Raw genomic sequence first — 26,072 nt, 5'->3', positions numbered from 1 at the left:
TTGTCATCAAGGCTGTTGATAATTGGATGTCGTAGGCTAGAATTTTTTCAACCAAATGATGTGAAAATCATCTCGTTCACTTGTTCAGAGAAAACAATATATTGATGTAAATTTTCGAAAACGTGTTTTGTGATCGAAAGGGATTATTCATAGGTGTGGCAATGACCTATGAATATTTAGCAATTCACACCCGAGAGACAAAAGAGCCCTCCCTAATGGCCCCATCAATGACTGACTTTACTAGCAGGTAAGAAAACAATGTGAGAAGATTCAGAGAATGGAGTTTTAGATTATTTGTATTTTATTTACAACACTGTATAACCAAAACATACATAATGAAGGTCAAAGACACATTATTGAGCTCCCTCATCTAACCACACAGATGTGCACAGACTTTGGCATTTCTGAAAACCTTTTTCTGAATTCTGTTCAACAAATGAAACAAGTAAATCTTACCTGCTATTTTGCGTGCACTTAAAAAAATACAAAAAATAGTCAAAAACTTGTTTTACACTAGAATATCGGTGTAGTTGAACATCTGAAGTTTCTAGTGCTCTCAGAGGAAAACAGTTTGAAGGGACTCAAGGGAAAGAGGGCAGGATTCATCTTTTGAGCATCACTACAAAAATATCAGGACAATATGTCAGTATACAGTCATAGACTCTAGCATTTGTACTAATGTAAAAAAGGACATGTAATATCTGAGAAACTAATAATTATCGTTTAGCACTATATTACTAATAAATGTGATGTAAACATACATTCAGTGTAAGCACTCATATTACTTTTACACCCTACTGTTATACAATAAAATAAATAAATATGATTCTACAGTCATAAACATATCATCATAAATGCATCTCACAGTCATAATCACATTGTTTTTCTAGAACATTATAAATATCCTGGCATCGTGAGAGATGCAATGCAATCAAACGTACTTCATAATGTTTCATTTGATATAGTCAGGAATTTTAGTTTGGAATAAGTCTAACTAGTAAAATGTGTACACGTTTTGTCAAAGTAAATACTGAAAGCTAGTAGGAAAATGAAAGTAAGACTTACTCATGTAAATGTCTCCTCCTGCTGGGTTTGCATCGCATCGCGTCCTCCTTCTGATCGAGGTAAATATAAGTCTTATTCCTCACAGCATGTCTTCATTCAGAAACAAACTGTAACCAAGATGAACTTGAAAAGTCCTGTTGCTTTGTTTGCGTGATGTGGGAGTTTCCTCGCGTACAGATACTCCAGTCCTTGCCGCGCTTGTAGCACATGGCTAATTTGAAGGCCAAAGGGATTTCGCTAGTGGGCGCTGTCACATTAAAAATAATTAGTTGCAACTGGATAGACTAGACATCTCCTTGGTTTCATATAGATTACTTTATCATAGATTATTTGTTTTCGACAAAGCTTACTTCATTTGAAAGCATAAATCTCAAGCTTTCTGTAGATACCACTTTTCTGTTTGTGTGCTGAGTATTCACCGTGTTTGAATGATTTAAGTGACGCATTTCTAAAAGCAGTTCGCGGAGACAGAGAAAATAGAAATCACCCTGTTTGTTTTCTTTATTCTAAAAAAAAGCACAACTTTCTGCTGTTCTTGTAAGTGTGCACAAATAAAAGTACACACTTTACAGTTTCCAATGATGTATATCTCTAATTTGTATGACTAAAACCGACAGAGCATTTTTAGTGTCTTTTGCGCTGATCTAAAAAAAAATGAGCTGGTATCGCAGGCGATACAGCTGTCCTCAGGGAGTTTACAGCAAAAGTCAATACACTGTCCAAGGTCGAAATACACAGAACAGAATCACTAACCGTAAACAGTCCAAGGTCTATAATGGGTAGGCAAAACAACAGATGAATAAACGCTCAGAATGATAGCCGTGGCAAATCAAGACTTTGCGGTGTACATTTACATTTACATTTACATTTATTCATTTAGCCGACGCTTTTATCCAAAGCGACTTACAATTGGGAATACAACAAGTGATTCATCCTAAGGAGGCAGATCAACATAGGAAGTGTTCAAAAATACCATATATCAGGCGTTGTTAGAAGAGTGCAGGCTAGAAGGAGAAGATCAAGAAAGAGAGGAAAAGCAGGCTAGAAGGGAGGATCAAGAAGAGGAGTTTTTTTTTCTTTTTTTTTTTTATTGAGTCACATAGTGTCGAAAAAGATGGGTTTTCAGCAGTCGTTTGAAAGCTGTTAAGGAGTCTGCATTCCGGATAGGGGTGGGAAGATCATTCCACCAGGCAGGGACATTGAACGAGAATGTTCTGGACAGTGATTTAATACCTCTCTGTGGTGGTACAATGAGGCGTCTTTCACTAGAGGATCTCAGTCTTCTGGAAGAAGTGTAGATGTGTAGTAGTGAATGGAGGTAGGCAGGTGGCTGTCCTATATGCCAGCATCAGTGTCTTGAATGTGATGCGTGCTGTAACCGGTAGCCAGTGCAGAGATATGAAGAGAGGTGTGACATGGGCCTTTTTGGGCTCGTTGAAGACCAGTCGTGCTGCTGCATTCTGAATCATTTGTAGAGGCCTGATTGTACATGCTGGAAGACCAGCTAAAAGAGCATTGCAGTAGTCCAGCCTGGAAATGACCAGAGCCTGTACGAGGAGTTGTGTAGCATGCTCTGTTAGGAAGGGCCTGATCTTTCTGATGTTGTACAATGCAAACCTGCAAGATCGAGCGGTCTTAGCTATGTGGTCTTTAAAAGTCAGTTGGTTGTCAAAGATAACACCCAGATTTCTGGCTGAAGTTGATGGGGTAATTGTTGATGAACCTAACTGGATGGAGAAGTCATGCTGTAGAGATGGCGTGGGAGGAAAGATAAGGAGTTCCGTCTTTGCTAGATTGCGCTGTAGATGGTGTTCCTTCATCCATGCAGAGATATCCGCCAGGCAACCTGAGATCTGTGCAGCTACCGATGGATCGTCTGGTTTGAATGAAAGATAGAGCTGTGTGTCATCAGCATAGCAATGGTAGGAGAAGCCATGTGCCTGTATGATGGGGCCCAGAGATGTAGTGTATATGGAGAAGAGGAGAGGTCCAAGAACTGAACCCTGAGGAACCCCAGTGACCAGTTGATGAGTTTTGGATACCTCGCCTCCCCAGGCCACTCTGAAAGACCTACCAGAGAGGTAGGATTTGAACCAGCGAAGTGAAGTCCCTGTGATGCCCAGCATTGAGAGGGTGGACAGGAGGATCTGGTGATTTACAGTGTCAAAAGCTGCAGATAGGTCCAGCAAGATGAGTACTGATGATTTGGACTCAGCTTTTGCCGTCCGCAAGGCTTCAGTGACAGACAGTAGCGCAGTCTCAGTTGAATGGCCGCTTCTGAACCCTGATTGGTTAGAGTCCAGTAGATTGTTCTGTGAGAGGAATAAGGATAGCTGGTTGAAAACAGCCCGTTCCAGTATTTTTGCTATGAATGGAAGGAGAAAGACAGGTCTGTAGTTGTCTATGAGTGAAGAGTTACGTGTAGGTTTTTTGAGCAGTGGGGTTACCCGGGCCTGCTTAAATGTAGTGGGAAAAGTGCCTGTGAGAAGAGATGTGTTGATGATGTGTGTGAGCACCGGTAGGATTGTAGGGGAGATTGCTTGGAGAAGGTGTGAGGGGATAGGATCTAAAGGACATGACGTCAGATGGCTGGAGAGGGAAAGTTTGGTTACTTCTGCCTCCGAGCAAGGACAAAAGGAGAAGTGGGGTGTAATGGTGTGTGTGTGCGGCTTATATGTTGTGTGTGATGAGCTGCAGGTGTGTGTGGGTGTGTCAGTCCCAGGTATGAAGGAGCATGGGAATTAGAGTCCGAATGTAACCGAATCAAAATTCAGGAGAGGGTTCCCTCTGGTGGTGAGGAGGAGGTGGTACGGAAGCCTTCGCTGTAAAAGAGCCTTCCCCCTGCGAGTGGCTCCTGATGCGAGGAGGCGCCGGGGTCTACCTCGTGGTCGAGGGGCTGGTTTCTCCGGGTATCTCCGATGGAATTCATCCGTGAGAGAAGGGTCAAGAATATCTCCAGCGTTGACCCAGGAGCGTTCTTCCGGGCCGTACCCCTCCCAATCTACCAGATATTGAAGTGTTCCTCACCGGCGCCTCGAATCCAGGAGTTCATGCACCTGATAAGCCTCCTCGACGTCAACCAGGATGGTTCTCCTCTCGGACCACCAGCGGGCTTCAGATGGGACATATGAAAAGTGGGAGAAATACGATAATTAGCTGGTAAATCTAAGCGAAAAGACACGTGTAATTTCTTTGATAATTTGGAATGGACCAACATACCTTGGACTGAGTTTCCTGCACGTGAGTTTGAGATGTAAATCCCTGGTGGATAGCCAGACCCACTGTCCGGGGGTATATCGAGGTCCTGGGCGACGATGTTGGTTGGCTGTTCTGGTTTGTTTTCTGATTGCGCGTTATAAGTGGGTGTGAGCTTGATTCCAAGTTTCTTTACTGCGACGTAACCAGTCGGTGACGGATGGTAAATTAGATGGTTCGCCGGACCAGGGGAACATAGGTGGTTGATAGCCAAGGATGCATTGGAAAGGTGTGATGCCTGTGGCGGGTTTGACGAGGGAACTCTGAGCGTATTCTGCCCACATGAGGTAGCGGCTCCAATCCGATTGATTGTTATAGCAGTAGGATTGAAGGAATCGTGCAATCTCTTGATTCAAGAGTTCAGTCTGTCCGTTGGATTGCGGGTGGTTTCCGGAGGTTAGACTAACATTCACGCCGAGAAGCTTAAAGAATGATGACCACACTCTGGAGGTGAACTGGGGATCGCGATCTGAGACAATCTCTTCGGGGATGCCATAGAAACTAAATACTTGATTGCAAAGGTGTTCAGCTGCTTCGAATGCTGAAGGAAGCTTTGGCAGAGGGATAAGGCTACAAGCTTTGGAGAACCGGTCGATTATGGTGAAGATGACTGTATTCCCTTTAGAGTTGGGGAAGTCTGTGATAAAGTCGATGGCTATGTGGGACCATGGCTGTTGAGGAAGCGATAAGGGTTGTAATAGACCAGCAGGTAGGTGCTTGGAAGGTTTGGTGGTTTGACAAATGGTGCAGTTATTGACAAATCATATAGTTTCAGTTGCTAATGTGGGCCAACAGAATCGATTTCTAGGTAGCTGGATGGTGGCTTCGATCCCGGGGTGACCAGAACTGGGAACATTGTGAACTTGAGAGAGCAGCCGATGACTGAGTGTTTCAGGTACAAATAGCTTCCCTGGCGAACATTCAGTAGGTGGTGGTTGTTGTTGCTTAGCTTGCTCAATCTCTGTGATAATGTCCCACTGAACAGGTGCCAGCAGAAGGGTAGTAGGGATTATAGTTTCTTGGTTATCTGGACGAGGAGAGGTCTCTGCCTGTCGAGAGAGGGCATCCGCCTTAGTGTTCTTAGAGTCGGATCGGTAGGTGACTGTGAACTGAAACCGAGTAAAGAACAGAGCCCATCTGGCCTGCCGAGGCTTTAATCTTTTCGTTGACTGAAGGTATTCCAGATTTTTGTGGTCAGTAAGAATGGTAAATGGATGTTTTGCCCTTCAAGCTAATGCCGCCATTCTTCCAGAGCCAACTTCATGGCTAGAAGCTCACAATTTTCTACATCGTAATTGCGCTCCGTAGGTGGGAGTTTTTGTGAAAAGTAGGCACATTGATACATCTTGGCTGGATCTCCATGTCGCTTAGAAAGAACTGCCCCCACTCCAGAGTTAGATGCGTCCTCTTCGACTATAAATGGTTTATTAGAATCTGGATGTTGGAGAATGGGCGCTGAAGTGAATCGTTCACGTAGTTCATTGTATGCACGAAGAGCCTCTGTAGACCAGGTTAACCGATTGGTTTGGCGTTTAGTCATGGCGGTCAGGGGAGCTGCCACGGAGCTGAAATTTCTGATGAACTGCCTGTAGAAATTTGCAAATCCCAAGAAGCGCTGCAGTTCCTTGAGAGTTCGGGGTTGTGGCCATTTTAACACAGCCTCTACCTTCCTCTCATCCATGGCTACTCCTTATTGACTGATGATATAACTGAGGAAGGAAGTTGAGGTTTGGTGAAACTCGCACTTCTCTAACTTGGCATAGAGTTGATACTGGATTAAGCACTTGAGGACACTGCGTACGTGCTGAATATGTTCTGACAGAGTTAGAATAGATCAAGATATCATCAATATATACGATCACCCATTTGTCCAGCATGTCTCGTAAGACATCATTCATGAAGGACTGAAAAATTAATGGACAGTTGGCTAGGCCGAAGGGCATGACCAGGTACTCATAGTGTCCACTGGTGGTTGAAAAGGCAGTCTTCCACTCATCACCCTCTCGAATATGGATCAGATTATAAGCGTTACGTAGGTATAGTTTAGTGTAGTATCTGGCTTGACAGAGTTTTTCTAAAGCTGCTGGAACAAGAGGAAGGGGGTAGTGAAATTTGACTGTTACCTCATTGAGACCGCGATAATCAATGCATGGCCGAAGACCTCCATCTTTTTATTTCACAAAAAAGAAACCTGCAGAAGTTGGTGATGTGGATGGACGGAAGCCCTTAGCCAATTCTTCCTTGATGTAGTTACTCATAGCTTCAGATTCAGGTTGTGAGAGGGGAAAGATCCGTCCCTTGGGAGGTGATTGACCAGGTAGTAATTCGATAGCACAGTCCACTGAACGATGGGGTGGTAACTGGGAGGCCTTTTCTTTGCTGAAGGCCATCTTGAGATCCTCATACTCTAAAGGAATGTCGACTGTATCGAGAGTGAGTTTGGGTATTGGGGGTGTGCTTGTGCATAGAGGCCAGATGGTGGGTAAACAATGTTTCTGGCAGGCATCACTCCACTGTCGAATTTCACCGTCCCTCCATGAAATACTAGGATCATGTGTACGCAGCCAGGGAAGTCCCAGAATGATGGTGTGATGAGGTGAATGTATGGTGTAGAATTGGATGATTTCATTGTGCAGAGCTCCAATTTGCATCTGAACCGCCTCCGTGATGCTCTGCACCCGACCTTCTCCTAGGGGTCTGCCATCTAACGCCTCCACTGACAAAGGAGAGGTACAAGTAGTGAGAGTAATATCATGTTGATGGGCGAATTCAACAGATATAAAATTTCCAGCGGCGCCGGAGTCAATTAAAGCCGTGGTTTGAAAAGTTCTTTGAGCAATGCGAATCACAACAGTCAATTTCATGTTTGATGTGGAAACAGTGAGGAGACTATAATCAGTGGCTTGAATCAGTGGGAAATAACGCTGGCTGTTGATTCACAAATAAAGAGCATTGGAGTAAAAAGCCTTTACATTTAGCTGAATCCCCATCAAATTTTTCTGGGAAGGCGAGGCATGGGCTGACGGTGGCTGGCAGTGATGCGCGGATTGATCCGAAATGAGCGGGTTATGAGTCATCCAAAAATATTTTTAATGATATTCGGGTCGCGGTCGGTCGGGTCGTTTGAAATTAAAATGCCAATTAAACCTTTGTAATTTATATAGTACTAGACACAATTTTCTATGAAATACATAGACCTACACTTTATTGGCTGAATAATATTTACCTTTTGAATGTTGAGCGTTATTAACTGTTGAATAAATGCTGACGCAGGACAAAATGCCGATTTCCAACATGTTGAACTGAGCAATGCCATTGTACCATTTTAATAGGCTACTTTAAAACGCATATAGCTCAGTAATGTCAGTTTTATGTATTTTCTGAGAGGGGGTGGGATTTTTGTTGGGAAAGTCGGAGGAGAGGCACACTTCGATTAGACTGAATAAACACATGCAGCATCTTAATTGTTAAGAAACTGGTATTCCTAATAAATGTCCCGAATATTTTGATTATGTCCAATGCTTCTCTTTCTTTATGTAATTATTAGACACATTTCACTATGTCTTTTCAAATGCCTAGGTCTGTTTAATTTCCTTAATTATAAAATTTAGCACTATTTTTTAACGTTTATTCAAGCAATAATATATAAATTACCTCATGTATGCTTGTTTAAAACGAGGGATTAAAAATGAATTCCGAATAAAAATTGTATTTTTTCTTTACATTTACAGAGAGCGAAACGAACAAAATTAAGCATTACTTAATAAATTCAAGGCACTATAATTTCCTTATTCATTTGATACAACTATTATAGCTATAGCCTACTATATATATATATATATATATATATATATATATATATAAAAATGAAAATTTTTGGTTTTGAAATGCATTTGTTATGTTTGTATAAGAAAAGTCGTTAACCATAACCTATTAAGTTGATTTAATATTCTTGATAATTTTTAGAAGAATAAAAGTAAAAAAAAAGGAATTAGCTTGTAGTCTCTAATATTTAGGGCTATAGGCTAATCTTTTTCTTACTTTAAATACACTGTAGATCGAAATAAAATAATTATTGACCATATTTAACATCGGAGAATCACTGACATAATTTAGAGTACTTCGGAAACAAAACTATTTAAATCTGTAAAAAGGAATATTTTTAAATGTTTATTCAAGCAATAATATATAATTATCTTATGTATATGCTTGTTTCAAACCAGGGATTAAAAACGAAAACGAATTTTTTACAGAGAGCGAAACGAAGGAAATTAAGCATTAATTTCCTTATTCATTTGATACAACTATTTTAGCTATATATATATATATATATAAAATAATATTATTTTGTCATATTCGTGATTCCTGAATTTATATATGAAAACTTCGTTTTGAAGTGCATTGTTATGTTTGTATAAGAAAAGTCGTTAACCTAGCCTATTAAGTTCATTTAATATTCTTGATAATTTTTAGAAGAATAAAAGTTAAGAAACAAGGAATTAGCTTGTAGTCTCTAATATTTAGGGCTATATAGGCCAATCTTTTTCTTAACATTTATTACACTGTACAGTAGATCGAAATAAAATAACTGATTGATCATATTTCACATCGGAGAATCACTGACATAATTTAGAGTAGCCTACTTCGAAAATGGAACTATTTAAATCTGTATAAAGGCAAGACAAACTAAATCACAACAAGAACAATCTGTATTTTTCTTGTAATCAAGAACATTTCTTTTGACAAAATTACCTAATTAATGCCGAATAATGTTTGACAGTGAACGCATCTCCACCACATATAGCCGCATATAATCGCTGATGTCAGTCGCAAATATTAAACATGCGGGTCGGGTACAATATTTTCTTTTTTTACTTTGCAGTCCGAGTTGCGGGCGGGTTAGTTGAAAACGTCGGTCGGGTTCGGGTTGTTTATACATTGACCCGCGCATCACTGGTGGCTGGTGAGCTTGCGACTGACGAGATGGCGGGCGGGGCTGATGTTGTGCGGCCATGGGTGTTGGTGTATGTGGCATTATCTGCATGCTCTGCAGAGTTTTCACGAGCTCCTCCGTAAGCGTAGTCAATCGAGTCAACTGCAGGTGATGCGCGGCGAGCTGAGTGGCTTGGGCGGAGAGCTCGGACGATAACTGAGCCACTGCTGCTGGATCGCTGTCTGGCGAAGTCTTCTGTAACAAAGACGCAGAGTCATCGGGATCCATTTGCAGCTTTATTAAACAGTACAAGGTCAATCACCAACAAACAGGGTCCTCAGAGAAATAACACAGAGCGTAAACGATGAAACAGGTGAAATTAACAGCCAAAGTCAATACACAGTCCAAGGTCGAAATACACAGAAGAGAATCACTAACGATAAACAGTCCAAGGTCGATAACGGGTAGGCAAAACAACGTGAATAAACTCTCAGAATGATAGCCGTGGCAAATCAAGACTTTGCGGTGTAATGGTGTGTGTGCAGCTTATATGTTGTGTGTGATGAGCTGCAGGTGTGTGTGTGTGGGTGTGTCAGTCCCAGGTATAAAGAAGCATGGGAATTAGAGTTTGAATGTTACCGAATCAAAATTCAGGAGAGGGTTCCCTCTGGTGGTGAGGAGGATGCGGTACGTAAGCCTCCTCTGTAACAACAACCATGCGATTAATCGCGATTTTAAAAAAAAATTAATCGATTGACAGCCCTAGGTTTTTTTTTTTTTTTTTACAGTAAGTTATGGGGCGTTTTCCATTTAATAGGTCATTGTAACAGACCAGTGGTTCCCAACAGTGTTCCTGAGGGCCCCCAAAGACGGCACATTTTGCATCTCTCTTTTGTCTCACACCACCATTTTAGTGCAGGGGTGCACAACCCTGTTCTTAAAGATTTTACCATCCTTCAAAGTTTAGCTCTGACCCTGATCAAACACACTTGAACCAGGTAATTCATCATTTTATTAGAGAAACATGCAGTGTTGGGGGGCTCCAGGAACGTGGTTGGGACTCGCTGTAACAGCCCATTTTTATGATTGGCTAACATCATTGCCCCCTTAATAAAACCTCAGAAAGAATTATTGTGTGATGAATTGTTCATCTGATGGTTGAGTGGGGAGTTTGTCCATTTTCCTTGCCTTTGTTATATTTGTTGCATTTGATCCCCTAGAAGAAAAACATAGTACGTCATAATTGAGATCAGTCTATATCTAGGTTTCCTAAACTATTATTAGATTGAATAAATTATAATTATAGCAGCTGTATAGCAGCCAGCTTAAACTCTATAGGACACCAGCCGACTATGATCAGGTTTGGACACCATCACTGTAAAAAATTCACCCGTATATTTACAGTAAAATACTGGCAGCTGTGGTTCCAGCCCTTTACCGTAATTTTACGGTTTCAACAATGCTGTAATTTCACAGTAAAGTACTGCAGCTGTGGTTACAACCCTTTACCGTAATTTTACGGTTTCAACAATGCTGTAATTTTACAGTAAAATACTGGCAGCTGTGGTTCCAGCCCTTTACCGTAATTTTACGGTTTCAACAATGCTGTAATTTTACAGTAAAATACTGGCAGCTGTGGTTCCAGCCATTTACCGTAATTCTACAGTTTTAAATTTTACAGCTCTGCTTTAATTTCACTAAGTACTGGCAGTAAAGGTTCCAGCTATAATTTATAAAAAAGTTTTAATATAAATACTGTTTTCTATTTACTCTATTGTCCGATATCTATTAACATCCCTATATGTAGCATAATGTATAAAGACTATCTAAACAGACATTTTACTCAATGGAATAAATGAAGAAAATAGATTATGGTACAGTATTGTTTGCCATTTATTTAAAACATCTAACAGGTTAACAAATATATTAACAGTTGGGGGTGGGGGGGTCACAAAAAAAGGAACCAGTAGGCAAAAAGAAGAAACCTTATTAAGAGAGAAGTCCGGATTTGAGAGGACAAGAGAACCATGTGGTGAAAAAAAAACGTACGAAAAGGCAAAAAACAGCCAACACGTCCCACATCAGCTTTTGATCTGTTCTCAGAGGAAATCCAAATCTGAGAGGAAAAAAAAAAAAATCTTAGTGGTAAAATAAATCATGTCAAAAACTAGTAATCACATAGTCTACGAAGACTTTTAAAAGAGACATAAAATGATCTTATTATCGTACATAACTAATGTGTGTTACAGCATAGATGAAAAAAATAAAAAACATAATCTTGACAGAAAGATTATGGGGTTAAGACAAGATGAGAAAGTTTAGCTGTGTGTAACAAATCAAACAAGGTACTAATGAACAACCATCACAAAACAAAAACATTTACACTGCACTGGCTAATGGGATGTGTTTAGTAAAGTCATGAAAGATTATAATTGTTTGTCTATACATGTGACTGATGAAGACATTTTATGACAAATAATGCATAAAATCATGCAATTCCAAAGGGTTCAGATACTTTCACTGAATATGAATGCAGTTAAGATGTGTTGATTCTTTTATGAAGCTGCACAAATGTGAGTGTCAGTGGGCATTTAAGTTTAGTTACCTAGACGAAGTTCCATTCGAAATCGATGAAGTTCTTCAGGAGAGAAGCAACTTTGGGATTGACAGTGGTAGACTTCTTCCTGACAAGTTTTCCAGTCTTCTTTGAAACCACCTTGCCTCTGCAAACAACACGACTCTCTAGGGTAACCATCCAGCGTTCAGTGCAGTTCTCTGCCCTCCCTGAAATGAATTTAATTTTTTTTTTTTCAAATTATACACAACACTTAAAATAAGTTTACACAATATTCTTAATTTTCTGATTATTTAGGAGTGTATTACTTTTTCTTTGTCAGAACACTGCGGCGAGTGGGACGAATTTGAGGGACGTGAGAGAATGGCGCAAATACTGTTCATCATCAGCGTGATTACTGATGAGTGACACCTGCACAACGCACCGGTATAAAAGCATAAAAGGAGTAGCAACGACAGTGGAGATCAAAAGAGGAATAGGCCTGATTTTATGTTGGGTTTTGTTTCTGTTTTATGTGGCCAGCAGTCGTCCGTGAGGGGCTGCTGGCTTATACTTTATTTTTTTTATTGGTTTATTTATTAAAATAATTTAATGTTTGCTGCTTCCCGCCTCCTTCCCATAACAAAACCCAACATAAAATCAGGCCTGTTCCTCTCTCGATCTTCATTGTCATCGCTCCTCCTTTTATGCTTCCGCTACTCTGTGAGAGATACGAGACTGTGTCACGCAGGTGTCACTCATCATCAGTAATCACACCACCGGACTTGCGGTGTTCTCTCATGTCCCTTGACCTCGTCCTGCTCGCCACATACACAAATAAATACATGGCGTGCCTGTGAAACTCACCAAAGATTAGGGCTCAGTAAAACATCAAGTAGATGATTCCTAGAAAAAAGAAGAAAAAATTAATATTTCGTCATCTTAAACCAAGCAAAGAAATTCGACGTTGAGCACGGAGAACATTCAGCTGAGTGTAAGGCCTCAGCTGTTGAGAACTGTCAATCTACAAAACGTGTTTCGCGCCGAAAAGTCGAGAATATCCGCCTCGTCTTTCAAAAAGAACCTCTTTGACTTTTTAATACTATGTAAGTTACTTGTGGATTTCACAAAACACGCAGGTAACATCCTAACCGCAGCACTAAATCGAAAAAATATACATAAATATCTATTTTGCTTTGGGAATTTTAACAGATTTACATTATTTTCATGGAAACTAAACAAATTGACCACTAAATTTTAATTATTATAATGGATCTGGATATTTAGAGTAGTTTTGTAATTATTCTCCATTTTATGTGCACGAGATTATGTGAATAACGTTACCATTAATGCATCTTGTAAGATTCGCATCATGTAACATTACTGAATCAGAAATTCATGTAAATCGAGTTAAGGGTTACTACAAATGAAAGCCAAACTAATTTCTAAATGGTAACTTAACTTTAATCAAGCAAATAGTTCGCCGTGATAATTGGAGCTCAGAGAACATTCATTAGCAGGCGAAATGCCTCAACCGTTGAGAGCTCTGACAAAACTCGATTCGAGCACAGTCAAAAATACCTCGTGAAAAAGGCGATTGTACAGGTTGGGAGCAACATAACAGACTAAACAGTAAAGATATAAACTTACCTTGAACAGTGTCCTTCTTTAAGACCATTGATGAATGTTGCGAACTGCTTTCTGTTCGAAAGTAGACTGCATAGTGCGTTGAAGATGCCCCGCCCCCACGTGCTATTTTTTACAGCCCAATACTGCTTTTTTAAAGAAACAAATGGGTTTACACATAAATGCTGTAAATTTACGACAAGTAATTAATTTACGGAACATGGACTGTAAATTTACAGGATTAAACTGTTTATTGAAATAACAGTATTTTACTGTTGGAAATTGGCTGTATTTTTACAGCAATTTTTAACAGTGATGATATGAGATCTAGCATACATGCATTACATATCTACGTGTTTTTGTGTTACCTACTTTGTGGCATTAAACTGGGGTTAACTTTTATTTCTTTGTTTTCCCACCTTAGGCCCAACAGCACTGAAAGAGGAGAGAGAAATACTGAATGAAACTGAAGAGAAAGATCAGTTTGGGAATCTTCATGTTTTCATAACTGGAAAAAAATTATTTTGTTCCTTACAGTCAGAAAATACATTTACACAAAAAAGAGCTCAAAAGGCAAGAACTAGGAGTTTTTTCACTTGCTTTCAGGGTGGAAAGAGTTTCAATGAACAAGGAGAATATAAAGTCCACAAGAAAATTCACTCTGGAGAGAGGCGTTTCATCTGTCAACAGTGTGGAAAGAGTTTTAGTCACAAAGGAAATCTTAAAGTCCACATGAAAATTCACACAGGAGAGAAGTCTTTCATCTGTCAACAGTGTGGAAAGAGTTTCAATCAAAAAGGAACCCTTAAAGTCCACATGAAAATTCACACAGGAGAGAAGCCTTTCATCTGCCAACAGTGTGGAAAGAGTTTCATTCAAAATACAAACCTTAAAGTCCACATGAAAATTCACACAGGAGAGAAATCTTTCATCTGCCAACAGTGTGGAAAGAGTTTCAATCAAAAAGGAACCCTTAAAGACCACATGAAAATTCACACAGGAGAGAAGCCTTTCATCTGCCAACAGTGTGGAAAGAGTTTCAGTCAAAATACAAACCTTAAAGTCCACATGAAAATTCACACAGGAGAGAAATCTTTCATCTGCCAACTGTGTGGAAAGAGTTTCAGTCAAAAAAGAACCCTTAAAGTCCACATGAAAATTCACACAGGAGAGAAGCCTTTCATCTACCAACAGTGTGGAAAGAGTTTCAGTCAAAAAGGAACCCTTAAAGACCACATGAAAATTCACACAGGAGAGAAGCCTTTCATCTGCCAACAGTGTGGAAAGAGTTTCAATCAAAAAGGAACCCTTAAAGTCCACATGAAAATTCACACAGGAGAGAAGCCTTTCATCTGCCAACAGTGTGGAAAGAGTTTCAGTCAAAATACAAACCTTAAAGTCCACATGAAAATTCACACAGGAGAGAAATCTTTCATGTGCAAACAGTGTGGAAAGAGTTTCAGTCAAAAAAGAACCCTTAAAGTCCACATGAAAATTCACACAGGAGAGAAATCTTTCATCTGCCAACAGCGTGGAAAAAGTTTCAGTCAAAAAGGAACCCTTAAAGACCACATGAAAATTCACACAGGAGAGAAATCTTTCATCTGCCAACAGTGTGGAAAGAGTTTCAGTCAAAATACAAACCTTAAAGTCCACATGAAAATTCACACAGGAGAGAAATCTTTTGTCTGTCCACAGTGTGGAAAGAGTTTCAGTCTCAAAGGAAACCTTAAAGTCCACATGAAAGTTCACACAGGAGAGAAGCCTTTCATCTGCCAACAGTGTGGAAAGAGTTTCATTCAAAATACAAACCTTAAAGTCCACATGAAAATTCACACAGGAGAGAAATCTTTCATCTGCCAACAGTGTGGAAAGAGTTTCAATCAAAAAGGAACCCTTAAAGACCACATGAAAATTCACACAGGGGAGAAGCCTTTCATCTGCCAACAGTGTGGAAAGAGTTTCAGTCAAAATACAAACCTTAAAGTCCACATGAAAATTCACACAGGAGAGAAATCTTTCATCTGCCAACAGTGTGGAAAGAGCTTCAGTCAAAAAAGAACCCTTAAATTCCACATGAAAATTCACACAGGAGAGAAATCTTTCATCTGCCAACAGTGTGGAAAGAGTTTCAGTCAAAATACAAACCTTAAAGTCCACATGAAAATTCACACAGGAGAGAAATCTTTCATCTGCCAACAGTGTGGAAAGAGTTTCAGTCAAAATACAAACCTTAAAGTCCACATGAAAATTCACACTGGAGAGAAATCTTTTGTCTGTCCACAGTGTGGAAAGAGTTTCAGTCTCAAAGGAAACCTTAAAGTCCACATGAAAATTCACACAGGAGAGAAATCTTTCATCTGCCAAAAGTGTGGAAAGAGTTTCAATCAAAAAGGAACCCTTAAAGACCACATGAAAATTCACACTGGAGAGAAGCGTTTCATCTGCCAACAGTGTGGAAAGAGTTTCACTCTAAAAGAAAATCTTAACAGGCACATTAAAATTCACAATAGAGAGGGCTGACAGATCCCCTCAGTGTGGGAAGAGTTTCAACCAAAATGTATAAAACGGACAGTTCCAGTCCTTGATTCTGATTGGTTGAGCCACATCTGAAGCTGTTGTAAATTACTCTACAAACCGACATTCTTTTGTTGCCTGTGTTGCTCAGAAAAAAACAATGTAGGGTCCTGACCAATCAGACACAGTTGTTCAACAGATATACCAAATGATAAATTTTTCATTATATTAACAAATGATCACAATCCCCCCTCACCCAATCCACAACACTGGCTGCCATGATGTCTACAAATGGTCTTACTGTGGCACCCAGGACTCCTTTGCCAGACCAGATAATCTTTACGACTCAAAAGTATGTAGAGAGAATTTTCCCCAACTAATACTCTACAAAGGACACATACTGCCATAGGAACTGACTTCTTTCATTAATTCATTAATTTCATAGGACTTCTTTCATTAATTCTTAGAAAAACCTTTCTGTGAATTAACACACATATCCTCAGGTCATTGTGTATGTTACGACCGTTCATTTATTTTGTCTTTTGTATTGTGTAATGTTTTTATGCATGTGTTATAATAGATCACTACGTAGTATCACATATAACATGTTGTTAGTCTCGTTGAATTCATCGATGATCTAAAAGATGGTGTCTTATCTTTTGATACTTATGCAACATATTAATGTTTTAAGAATCTTTAGTAGTTTTACATGAACAACCAATCCCAGTACATATGCAAATACCATGCTTACAGACAGAGTCGTAAACTTTCCCTCACCATTGGCTCTCTAGCCTTCCACTGATCAATTAACCTGGCCTCCCAATTACCTTTATCTCTTAAGTGTGACCCCCATAGAAGATAAAGTCTTCACAGAGTCATTTGCCTCAATTCTCCAGGCTTTTCTCAGTTCTTTTAGTCCCGTGTCTCATCACCTTGCCATCTTCTGGTTGATAAGTCCCAGAGTCGATGCTTCTGCACCTGGGAGGCCTTAAACTCCTAGGAAGATGAAGAAAATGAGCTAGAACTCTTCAGAACCCTAGGCCTGTGCCAGGCCCTGCAGCCTTGTCTTTTCATTCCCCAAACATCACAGGATTTCAGCTGGGTCTCTCTCCCCTCTCAGCTCATCATTCTTCTTCACTTTCCACCTTGGAAGAAACTCCAATTACCACAGAGTCAGGACACCTTTAGAATTCATCGCTCCTTAAACCCAGAAAAATGTGATGCCAAGTCCAAAACCTTGAAACCATCAAGACTTCAATCTGAGACTACATCCAAACACTTGTCAACGACCAAGGCAATGCAAGTATTATACATTTAACTAAACAAACATATTTGTTTAATTTGTTTAACAAGTTTAATTTGTAGACTCTTTTCATAACCTTATTTTTCTTGTTTCTCTAATGGCTCCATTCATCCAATCTGACTTGTCATTCCTCCATGTATGAGTGATTGTATGTTTGTTCATTTAGATTAGTTACGTGTTAGTCCTTACATAATAAACTCTTGTGCACCAATTACATGAGTTTCTGATTCTGTCTTGTAAATTAATGTCCCTTTACGATTCTGATCAAGCTACATGCTCTAATGCATTAAAACTGTAAGAATGTTATTTTTTGTGGCCAAGAAAATATCATTGCTTAGAGTTGCTGTGAAATTAACCTGAATGTTCGCTGGACGAACAGATTAGTCGATGGCGATATTTAATTCTGCTACAGTTAATACTGACAGCTGATATAAATAATTGTAATCATAATTAGTCATAAATTATTTATATACTTTTCCCTTTTGAGCTGATTCACAACAACTATTTGTGAGGAACTACAGTTAAAGTCAACAGTTTACATCTCCTTTTCAGAATCTGCAAAAAAAGGATTCTAATTAGAATACTATCATTTTTTGGAAGCATTCCTTGGATTCCATTAGGAATTGTATTATAGGACAAGACATAAATGTCCTGTAGGATCATTTCTACATGATTTTTATGGGATTCAATTTTATCTTGAATCTTTTAAAAATGTTGAAGAATACTACTTTTTCATTGCATCTATTACTAACCAATAGTTTTTGCAGTTTACTTAAACTCACCTTGATGTACTTTGTTCAGTTGCAAAACCTACATTAGTGCACAGCATTAGTGCAAACATTTCTAAGGAACTGATTAGATTGCTGAAACAAAAGACATTTCAAAAGTATTTTAACTCTTTCCCTGGCAGCATTTTTTTTTTAAAGTTGCCAGTAACTGCCAGCATTTTCGACAGTACCCTGTTTTAGAATCAGAATCAGAATGAGCTTTATTGCCAGGTATGTTTACACATACTAGGAATTTGTTTTAGTGGCAGCAGCTCCACAGTGCAATAGAGTGACAGTGACAAGACAAGACATAGATTATAAAAAAGAACAATATACAAGTACACAAGACAAAGTGCAAAATAGCAAAAACACAATATACAGAGTATGCCATTACTAGGTCCAGGTATATTAGGTGCAAATTTGGATGTAAGTAGGTATTAATAATTACTGAGTAGATTAATAAAGTATATAATAGTGCTGCATGTTCCACGTTTACTGACAAGTGTTCATGAGGTGGATTTCCTGGGGACAAAAAACTGTTCCGGTGTCTGGTCGTCTTGGTCGTCAGTTCAAAGAGCGAGCGTGCTGGATGTGAGGGGTCCAGAGTGATTTTGCCAGCCCTTTTGCGCACTCTGGATAAGTAGAGATCTTGAAGAGTAGGAAGGGTTGTACCAATGATTCGCTCAGCAGTCCGGACTATGCGACGTAGTCTTCTGAGATCAGAATTGGTAGCTGAGCTGAACCAGACAGTAATTGAAGTGCAGAGGACGGATTCAACGATGGCAGAGTAAAACTGTTTCAGCAGTTCCTGTGGCAGGTTGAGCTTCCTCAGCTGGCGGAGGAAGTTCAGTCTCTGCTGGGCCTTTTTCACAAGGGAGTCTATGTGAACATCCCACTTCAGGTCCTGGGAGGTGGTATTGCCAAGGAACCTGAATGACTCCACTGTGTTAACAGTGCTGTTCATGATGGTGAGTGAGGGGAGAGCAGGGGGGTTTCTCCTGAAGTCAGTAATCATCTCCACAGTCTTGAGCGTGTTGAGCTCCAGGTTGTTATGACTGCACCAGACAGCCAGCTCTTTAACCTCCTGTCTGTAAGCAGACTCATCACCAGACAGCCAGCTCTTTAACCTCCTGTCTGTAAGCAGACTCATCACCGTCTTGAATGAGGCTGATGAGTGTGGTGTCGTCTGCGAACTTCAGGAGCTTGACAGAGGGTGTCTTTAGAGGTACAGTCATTCGTATACAGGGAGAAGAGCAGTGGGGAGAGAACACAACCCTGAGGGGCGCCAGTGCTGATAGTCCTGGTGCTGGATGAGAATTTTCCCAGCCTCACTAGCTGCTGTCTGTCTGTCAGGAAGTTGTTGGTCCACTTGCAGAGAGCGGTGGGCACGGAGAGCTGAGATAGTTTGGGAAGGAGGAGGTTTGGGATGATTGTGTTAAAGGCTGAACTGAAGTCCACAAACAGGATCCTCACATAAGTCCCTGATTTATCCAGATGCTGCAGGATGAAGTGTAAACCCATGTTCACTGCATCATCTATGGACCTGTTTGCTCAATAAGCAAACTGCAGGGGGTCCAGTAAGGGTCCGGTGATGTCCTTCAGATGAGCCAAAACCAGTTTTTCAAACGACTTCATGGCGACAGATGTTAGCGCCACAGGTCTGTAGTCGTTGAGTCCTGTTATTTTGGGTTTCTTTAGAATGGGAATGATTGTCGAACGTTTGAGGCAGTTCAGTACTTCACACATCTCCAGAGACCAATTGAAGATTAGTGAGAAAATGGGGGCCAGCTGGTCAGCACATGTTTTCAGACAGGCTGGTGTCACACCATCAGGGCCTGGTGCCTTCCTTCTTTTGTTCTGTCTGAAGACCTGGCGAACATCTCTTTCACTGAAGTGGATTGTCAGAGTGGGGGAGAGCGGTGTTGTTAGGGCTGTTGTTGGTGGTGTGAATGGAGTTTTTTCAAATCTGCAATAGAACTCGTTCAGATCGTCTGCCAGTTGCTGATTCTCTGACATGCAGGGGGATGGTGTCTTGTAGTTAGTGATGGCTTTCAGGCTGTCCCACAGTGATGAAGAGTCACTGGAAGAGAATTGATTCCTTATCTTTTCGGAATAATTCTTCTTTGCCACTTTGATCTCCTTTTCCAGTGTGTATTTGGCCTGCTTATACAAGACACTGTCCCCTTTCCTGTAAGCATCCTCTTTGGCGTGATGAAGCTGTCTGAGTTTTGCAGTGAACCATGGTTTGTCATTGTTGAAAGTTAAACGAGTCCTGGTAGGAATGCACGTATCCTCACAGAAACTGAAATATGAAGTAACAGCGTCTGTGAGCTCATCCAGATCGGTAGCAGCAGCTTCGAAAACACTCCAATAAGTACATTCAAAACAGGCTTGTAAAACCCGCTCTGTTTCGTTGGTCAATCTCTTCACAGACTTTGCCACAGGTTTAGCAGATTTAAGTTTTTGCCTGTATGTTGGTATAAGATGAACCAGGCAGTGATCAGAGAGTCCCAAAGCTGTCCTTGGGACTGAGTGATATGCATTCCTTATTTTGGTGTAACAGTGGTCCAATATATTACTGTCTCTGGTTGGACATGTAATATGTTGACTGTATTTTGGCAGTCAACGGGAGAGATTTGCTTTGTTAAAAATCCCCAATAATGATTAAAACAGAGTCCGGGTGTTGTTGTTCCGTCGCGGTGATCTGATCAGCGAGTTTCTGCAAAGCCAGGCTCACATGCGCTTGCAGAGGAATGTAGACGCTCACCAGAATGAACGAGCAAAACTCTCACGGCGAGTAGAACGGCTTACAGTTAATGAAGAGCGCTTCTAGATCAGAACAGCACATCTTCTTTAAAACTGTTACATTTGTACACCACCTTTCATTGATATAAAAGCACATCCCGCCGCCACGCGATTTCCTCGTTGATTCTGCATTGCGATCGCCTCTAAACAGCTGGTAGCCCGGCAACTGGATCGCGCTGTCTGGTATCGCGTCATTCAGAAAGGTTTCCGTGAAACACAGAGCGGCAGAGTTTGAGAAATCTTTGTTAGACCGGGAGAGCAGGAAGAGTTCGTCCGTTTTGTTGGGAAGAGAGCGGAGATTTGCCAGATGTATGCTTGGCAACGATGTGCGGAGACCGCGCTGTCTGAGCTTCACGAGCGCGCAGGCTCGTTTTTCCCGTCTACACGTCCTGTATCGCTTGATCAGCGCTACAATTACAACATTAAATAAAACGTCCGAATAATCGAAAACCGGTTGAAAGTTTTGTGGTGTGTTCTGCCGAATGTGCAGCAGTTCATTCTGGGTAAAACTGATTGTGTTTGCAAAACAAAAAAACAGGAAAAACGAACAAAAACACTAAAACAACTGGAGAGCTACGCACAGCGGCTGCCATCCGCGGCGCCATCATTTGTCAAAAAATATATATATATAAAAATCACACAATATGTAGGATTTTATTTCATATTTGCTGTGTTTTTGAGCATTGTACACCCTGAAAGTGAGATGCCACAGAAGCATCCTCTCATCAATGCATATTGATGCATTGTTGCAAAGTTCGGCAACAATGTTAGGCTGATACGGTTCACGGAATTTGAACAAGAAGTGATTTAAAAAGAGGAAGACTTTTGTACAGCCTGTCAGTGTCATTGGCTGGCCTTGCTGTATTATCACTGCAGTGAAGAAAAGGTTTGCTGCCAGTTCATTGTTCAGGATCTTCAGCTGGATGGCTCACAGCGGACTCTGTCTGGTCAGCAGCAGGACCATGTTGACATGCTTCACTAGTCTGACCTCTGTCTCGTTGCTGTGTTCTACTTGTAAATAATTATATGAATTATATGTGTATTGGTCACCCCTATACAACAATGTTTGCAGTGATGTCTGTTGTTGCTTTGGTAGTCGTCACATCCACTGCTGCTCTGGGCCCGTATTCACAAAACATTTTATCTTACCACTAAGAGTTCTCCTAAATAGCAGTAAAAGTTTTTAAAACCTCTTAAAACCTATTAACAAAGCTGCTAAGACAGACTTTTACTAAGGAATAGAGAGAAGTCTTAAGCTAAGAGTAAGGGCAGGGTTGACCTCATTACTAAGGATTGTAAATATTGTTGTAAATATTGCCATATTCAAATAAAATTTTAAGAAGTTAGTAAAAATGTTGCCACATTCAAATAAAGAATTTAAAATACGGGGCAAGTGTCACTTATTAAACAAGTGTTCAAATGATTGACAGCCTTTTACCTGTGTGTTTCTTATAATAAACAATTAGCTCATATGCATCTAAACAGACTTTTTAAAAGAGCTTTTTATGCTTTTAATGACACAGAATAGCGGAGAACTGACACAAAATCATTGGGTAAAGAGAAGGAGAACACAGCAAAACATTTCGAAATGGGAATCAAACTCAGGGCGCTTTGAGTGGAGTTACGCTATATATTGATGCACTAACCGCTAGGCTATCGGTGCCGATGTAAAAGGCTTTTTTTCTATTCATGATAGAATAATCATGGCTGATATGAGATAATACGCAAACGTAAAACAAAACCAAACTGGACGCAATAACAGCTGTTACTTCTTTTAAAATTTGGAGCTGGGATAACCTCCAAGACTAAAAAAATAAGTTGTGTGGGAATATGCATGCATATACATGCAGAGTGTTTCTAAAAAGTTTAAGTTCCGAGGCAGATCGCCAGCAACAGCAATATTAGGAAGGTTAGGATTTGATCTTGTGATTTTAGCCTGATTTATACTCGACGCGTTCTTCTGCACCACAAGCCGGTGCTGCCTGAGCGCGCACATCACCAAATTCTGGGCCCTTGTTCCTAAAAGATCTTAAGGATAAAAGTAGCCTACCTAAAAACTTAGCGAGTTAGGAGAAAATCTTAAAAATAATGCTTAAAACAATCCTAAATTTAGGACTCCTAATTTTTGCTCTAAGAGTATTTCACAAAGCATTTTAGCACTAAAACTAGCTCCTAAATCTGCGAAATGTTAGGAGTAGTGGAGAGGACTCCTAAGTCACTAAGATCAAGTCCTAAAACTATCCTCAAATGGCAGCTCCTTATGAATGTAATAAATATTTTAATGAGGCTAAGGATTTCAATCGGCAATAGAATAACAAGGTTACATGAAAACATTATCGGCAACTTGAAAGTAATCTCCGTTTAGCTGTAGCAGTTGTTTGTCACTTAAATTCTGCAACATTGCAATGAACATTAAGCATGATTTCAGAAAAAAATACAGATTCCAGCGTCAGCACCTTATTTAACAGAAAGGAATGTTTTATCAGCATTAGGTATGTCCGTGTCGTGAGATGTTCAAAAAAGTGGTGGGACAATATCGACATCGAGCTTTGCAAAAAGTGTCCCACCCATCCCACCCGTGAATTACGCCTATGAAATTAAGTAATGTGAAACACTAACAAAAGCAATTTTGAGAAATATTTTTATTACAGCAGTCTTCAACAGTAAAACCAACACAACAGTGTTAAAATGGGCAGTTTCACAAACTTTTTTGCAAACGTTTTCATCCTTTCCAATACAGGTCACGATGAGTTTTTTGCCATCTGACTATTTCTATGGTCACGCATTGATGGATTATAGAGATGTTTTAAAACAGCTTTAAAAAATTTTCGTGAGCAATGGGGTGACACACGAACGGTTCACTCGAGAAGCCATGCACACCGCCATGCAAAATGGGTGATTTCACAAACCCAAGTGAACTTGCGGACGCGTATAAATCAGTCTTTACATTGCACAGATTTAGGAGCTAGTTTTAGCACTAAATGCTTTGTGAAACTCTCTAAGAGCAAAAACTTATTAATTATAAATTTAGAACTGACACACCCATTATTTTTAAGATTTTCTCCTAAATCAAGCAAGTTATGAGCTAATTTTAGCCTTAAGATATTTTGTGAGTACGGGCCCAAATGTCCCGTATTTCCTTTTACACTGTCAGTTACACTAATATTAACCATATAATCCTTATGTTCATTTTGTCAGATATTATTAAAATTAGTATTAGGTGGAAGAAGGCTATTATATATATATCAGGGGTGTCAAACATACGGCCCGCGGGCCGAATACGGCCCACTAAGCTGTCCAATACGGCCCGCGGGATGCTTTGAACAATAATATTAATTTTATTATTTAATTAAATATTTTTATTATCATTATTATTAGTAATAGTAATATTAAATAAAGTCTATGTACAGGTATTCGCTGCAATTTTTGTCTTTGGTTTTATTCATTTTATTATTATTATAATTTTTTTTTATCATTGCGCTTCAGCCGGAACCTCTAACACGCATGCGCATTCTAAAGCGGCGCCAAAATCAAATTTCGAATACGTCGGCTAGCTGAAGATGTGTGGCAAGCACTCTCGAATTTAAAAATGTCCAAAAAAAGAAAAATAGATGTAGAAGGGCGGATGTTTCAGGAGAAATGGAAAGAGAAGTATTTCTTCTGTGAGGTCAATGGCAAGCCGGTATGTTTAATCTGCTCACAAGCTGTGGCTGTGCAAAAAGAGTACAACATTAAACGACACTATGACATACACGCAGAGAAATATGATAAATACACTGGACAGCTCCGAACGGAAAAAGCTAATGATTTAGCATCAGCTTTGAAAAAAAAGCAAGCAATGTTCACAAAAAGAGCAGGGACTGATGAAGCTGTAAAGGCCAGCTATTTGATTGCCAATGAAATCGCAGCAGCATCAAAGCCATTTTCAGAGGAAGAATTCGTCAAGAAGTTTATGGTAAAGGCAGCGGAGCTTGTGTGTCCTGAGAAAAAAACAGCTTTTGCCAGTATTAGCTTGTCAAGAAATACTGCGGCTGAAAGAATTGAGGAACTTGCAAGAGACATGAACCGTCAGCTGAAAGAAAAAAGTTAAGACATTCATTGCTTTCTCTGTAGCACTCGATGAGAGTACTGACGTTAATGACGTATCTCAGCTGGGGTTATTTATTCGTGGAGTTGATGAATCTTTGAACATCACTGAAGAATTTGTTGAGCTGGTTCCAATGACAGACACGACTGCTTCCAACGACATTTACGCCAGCCTCATTGGTGCTCTGGATAGACTGGAAGTTGACTGGAGTCGCGCTGTTAGTGTGGCAACGGATGGCGCTCCATCCATGGTCGGGAAAAAGGCAGGCGTTGTGACAAAATTGAGCCGTGCTCAAACGTTTCTTTGAACTGCGCTCAAAAATCATTCAGTTCATGAAAGACAAGGGAAGACCGGTGACTGAGCTGGATGACCCCGAGTGGGTTCGGGACCTTGCTTTTATGGTGGACGTAACCGAGCACTTAAACATGCTCAATACTAAGATGCAAGGCCGTAACAAAGTCGTTACTGACTATTACGATTGCATTCGCGCATTTAAGATGAAACTAGATCTGTGGGCGACACAGCTTTCACAAGGTAACCCAACTCATTTTCCCTCTTTAAAATCTGTGTACACCACTCGCGACAAAGCCAACATGGACAAATACAAAGAAAAAATTGTTGGTCTGCAGAATGAGTTTCAGAATCGCTTCCAGGTCTTCAGTAAACTTGAGAAGGAATTTTCTCTCTTCCGTTCACCGTTTACTGCGAGTGCAACAGATGTACCGAAGGAACTCCAAATGGAACTAATCGAACTGCAGTGCAACACACCTTTGAAAGACAAATTCGCAACAGTCACTGTGGATTTATTTTACCAAAACCTCGGACCGACGTTCCCAAAAATGATAGGTTTTGCGTCCAAAATCCTCAGAATGTTCGGGACGACATATCTCTGCGAGCAGGCATTTTCTGTTATGAACATTAACAAGTCAAACCTGCGCTCTCGACTCACACACAGACATCTTAATGACATTATGAAAGTGGCAACGGCTCAAAAACTGGTTCCTGATGTTGATGCACTGGTCGAGGAAAAAATAAGTCAGGTGTCAGGAAGCAGGTCTTAAAATCGTAATGCGTACGTGCCAAACCTAATGCATTACAAATGCAATCTAGCTTTATTTTTATTTGTTAAAGGCAAGTTCTAATTTCTAGTGTATAGTTCA

The 26,072-nt window shown here is 40.1% G+C and overlaps 1 protein-coding gene across 1 annotated transcript; it reads left to right on the top strand.

The window, feature by feature from the left end:
• Window positions 1–13,332: 13,332 nt before the first annotated feature.
• LOC141333033 (uncharacterized) lies at window positions 13,333–16,276 on the top strand. Its single transcript, XM_073837978.1, has 2 exons — window positions 13,333–13,377; window positions 14,040–16,276. Exons 1-2 carry the CDS (start codon window positions 13,333–13,335, stop codon window positions 15,954–15,956), a joined length of 1,962 nt encoding a protein of 653 aa, XP_073694079.1. The 3' UTR covers window positions 15,957–16,276.
• Window positions 16,277–26,072: the final 9,796 nt, after the last annotated feature.

Source organism: Garra rufa, chromosome 4, assembly GCF_049309525.1.
Source record: "Garra rufa chromosome 4, GarRuf1.0, whole genome shotgun sequence".
Taxonomy (NCBI): domain Eukaryota; kingdom Metazoa; phylum Chordata; class Actinopteri; order Cypriniformes; family Cyprinidae; genus Garra; species Garra rufa.
The sequence above is the reverse complement of the archived record's forward strand: the minus strand, read 5'-3'. Positions and strand labels throughout refer to the sequence as shown.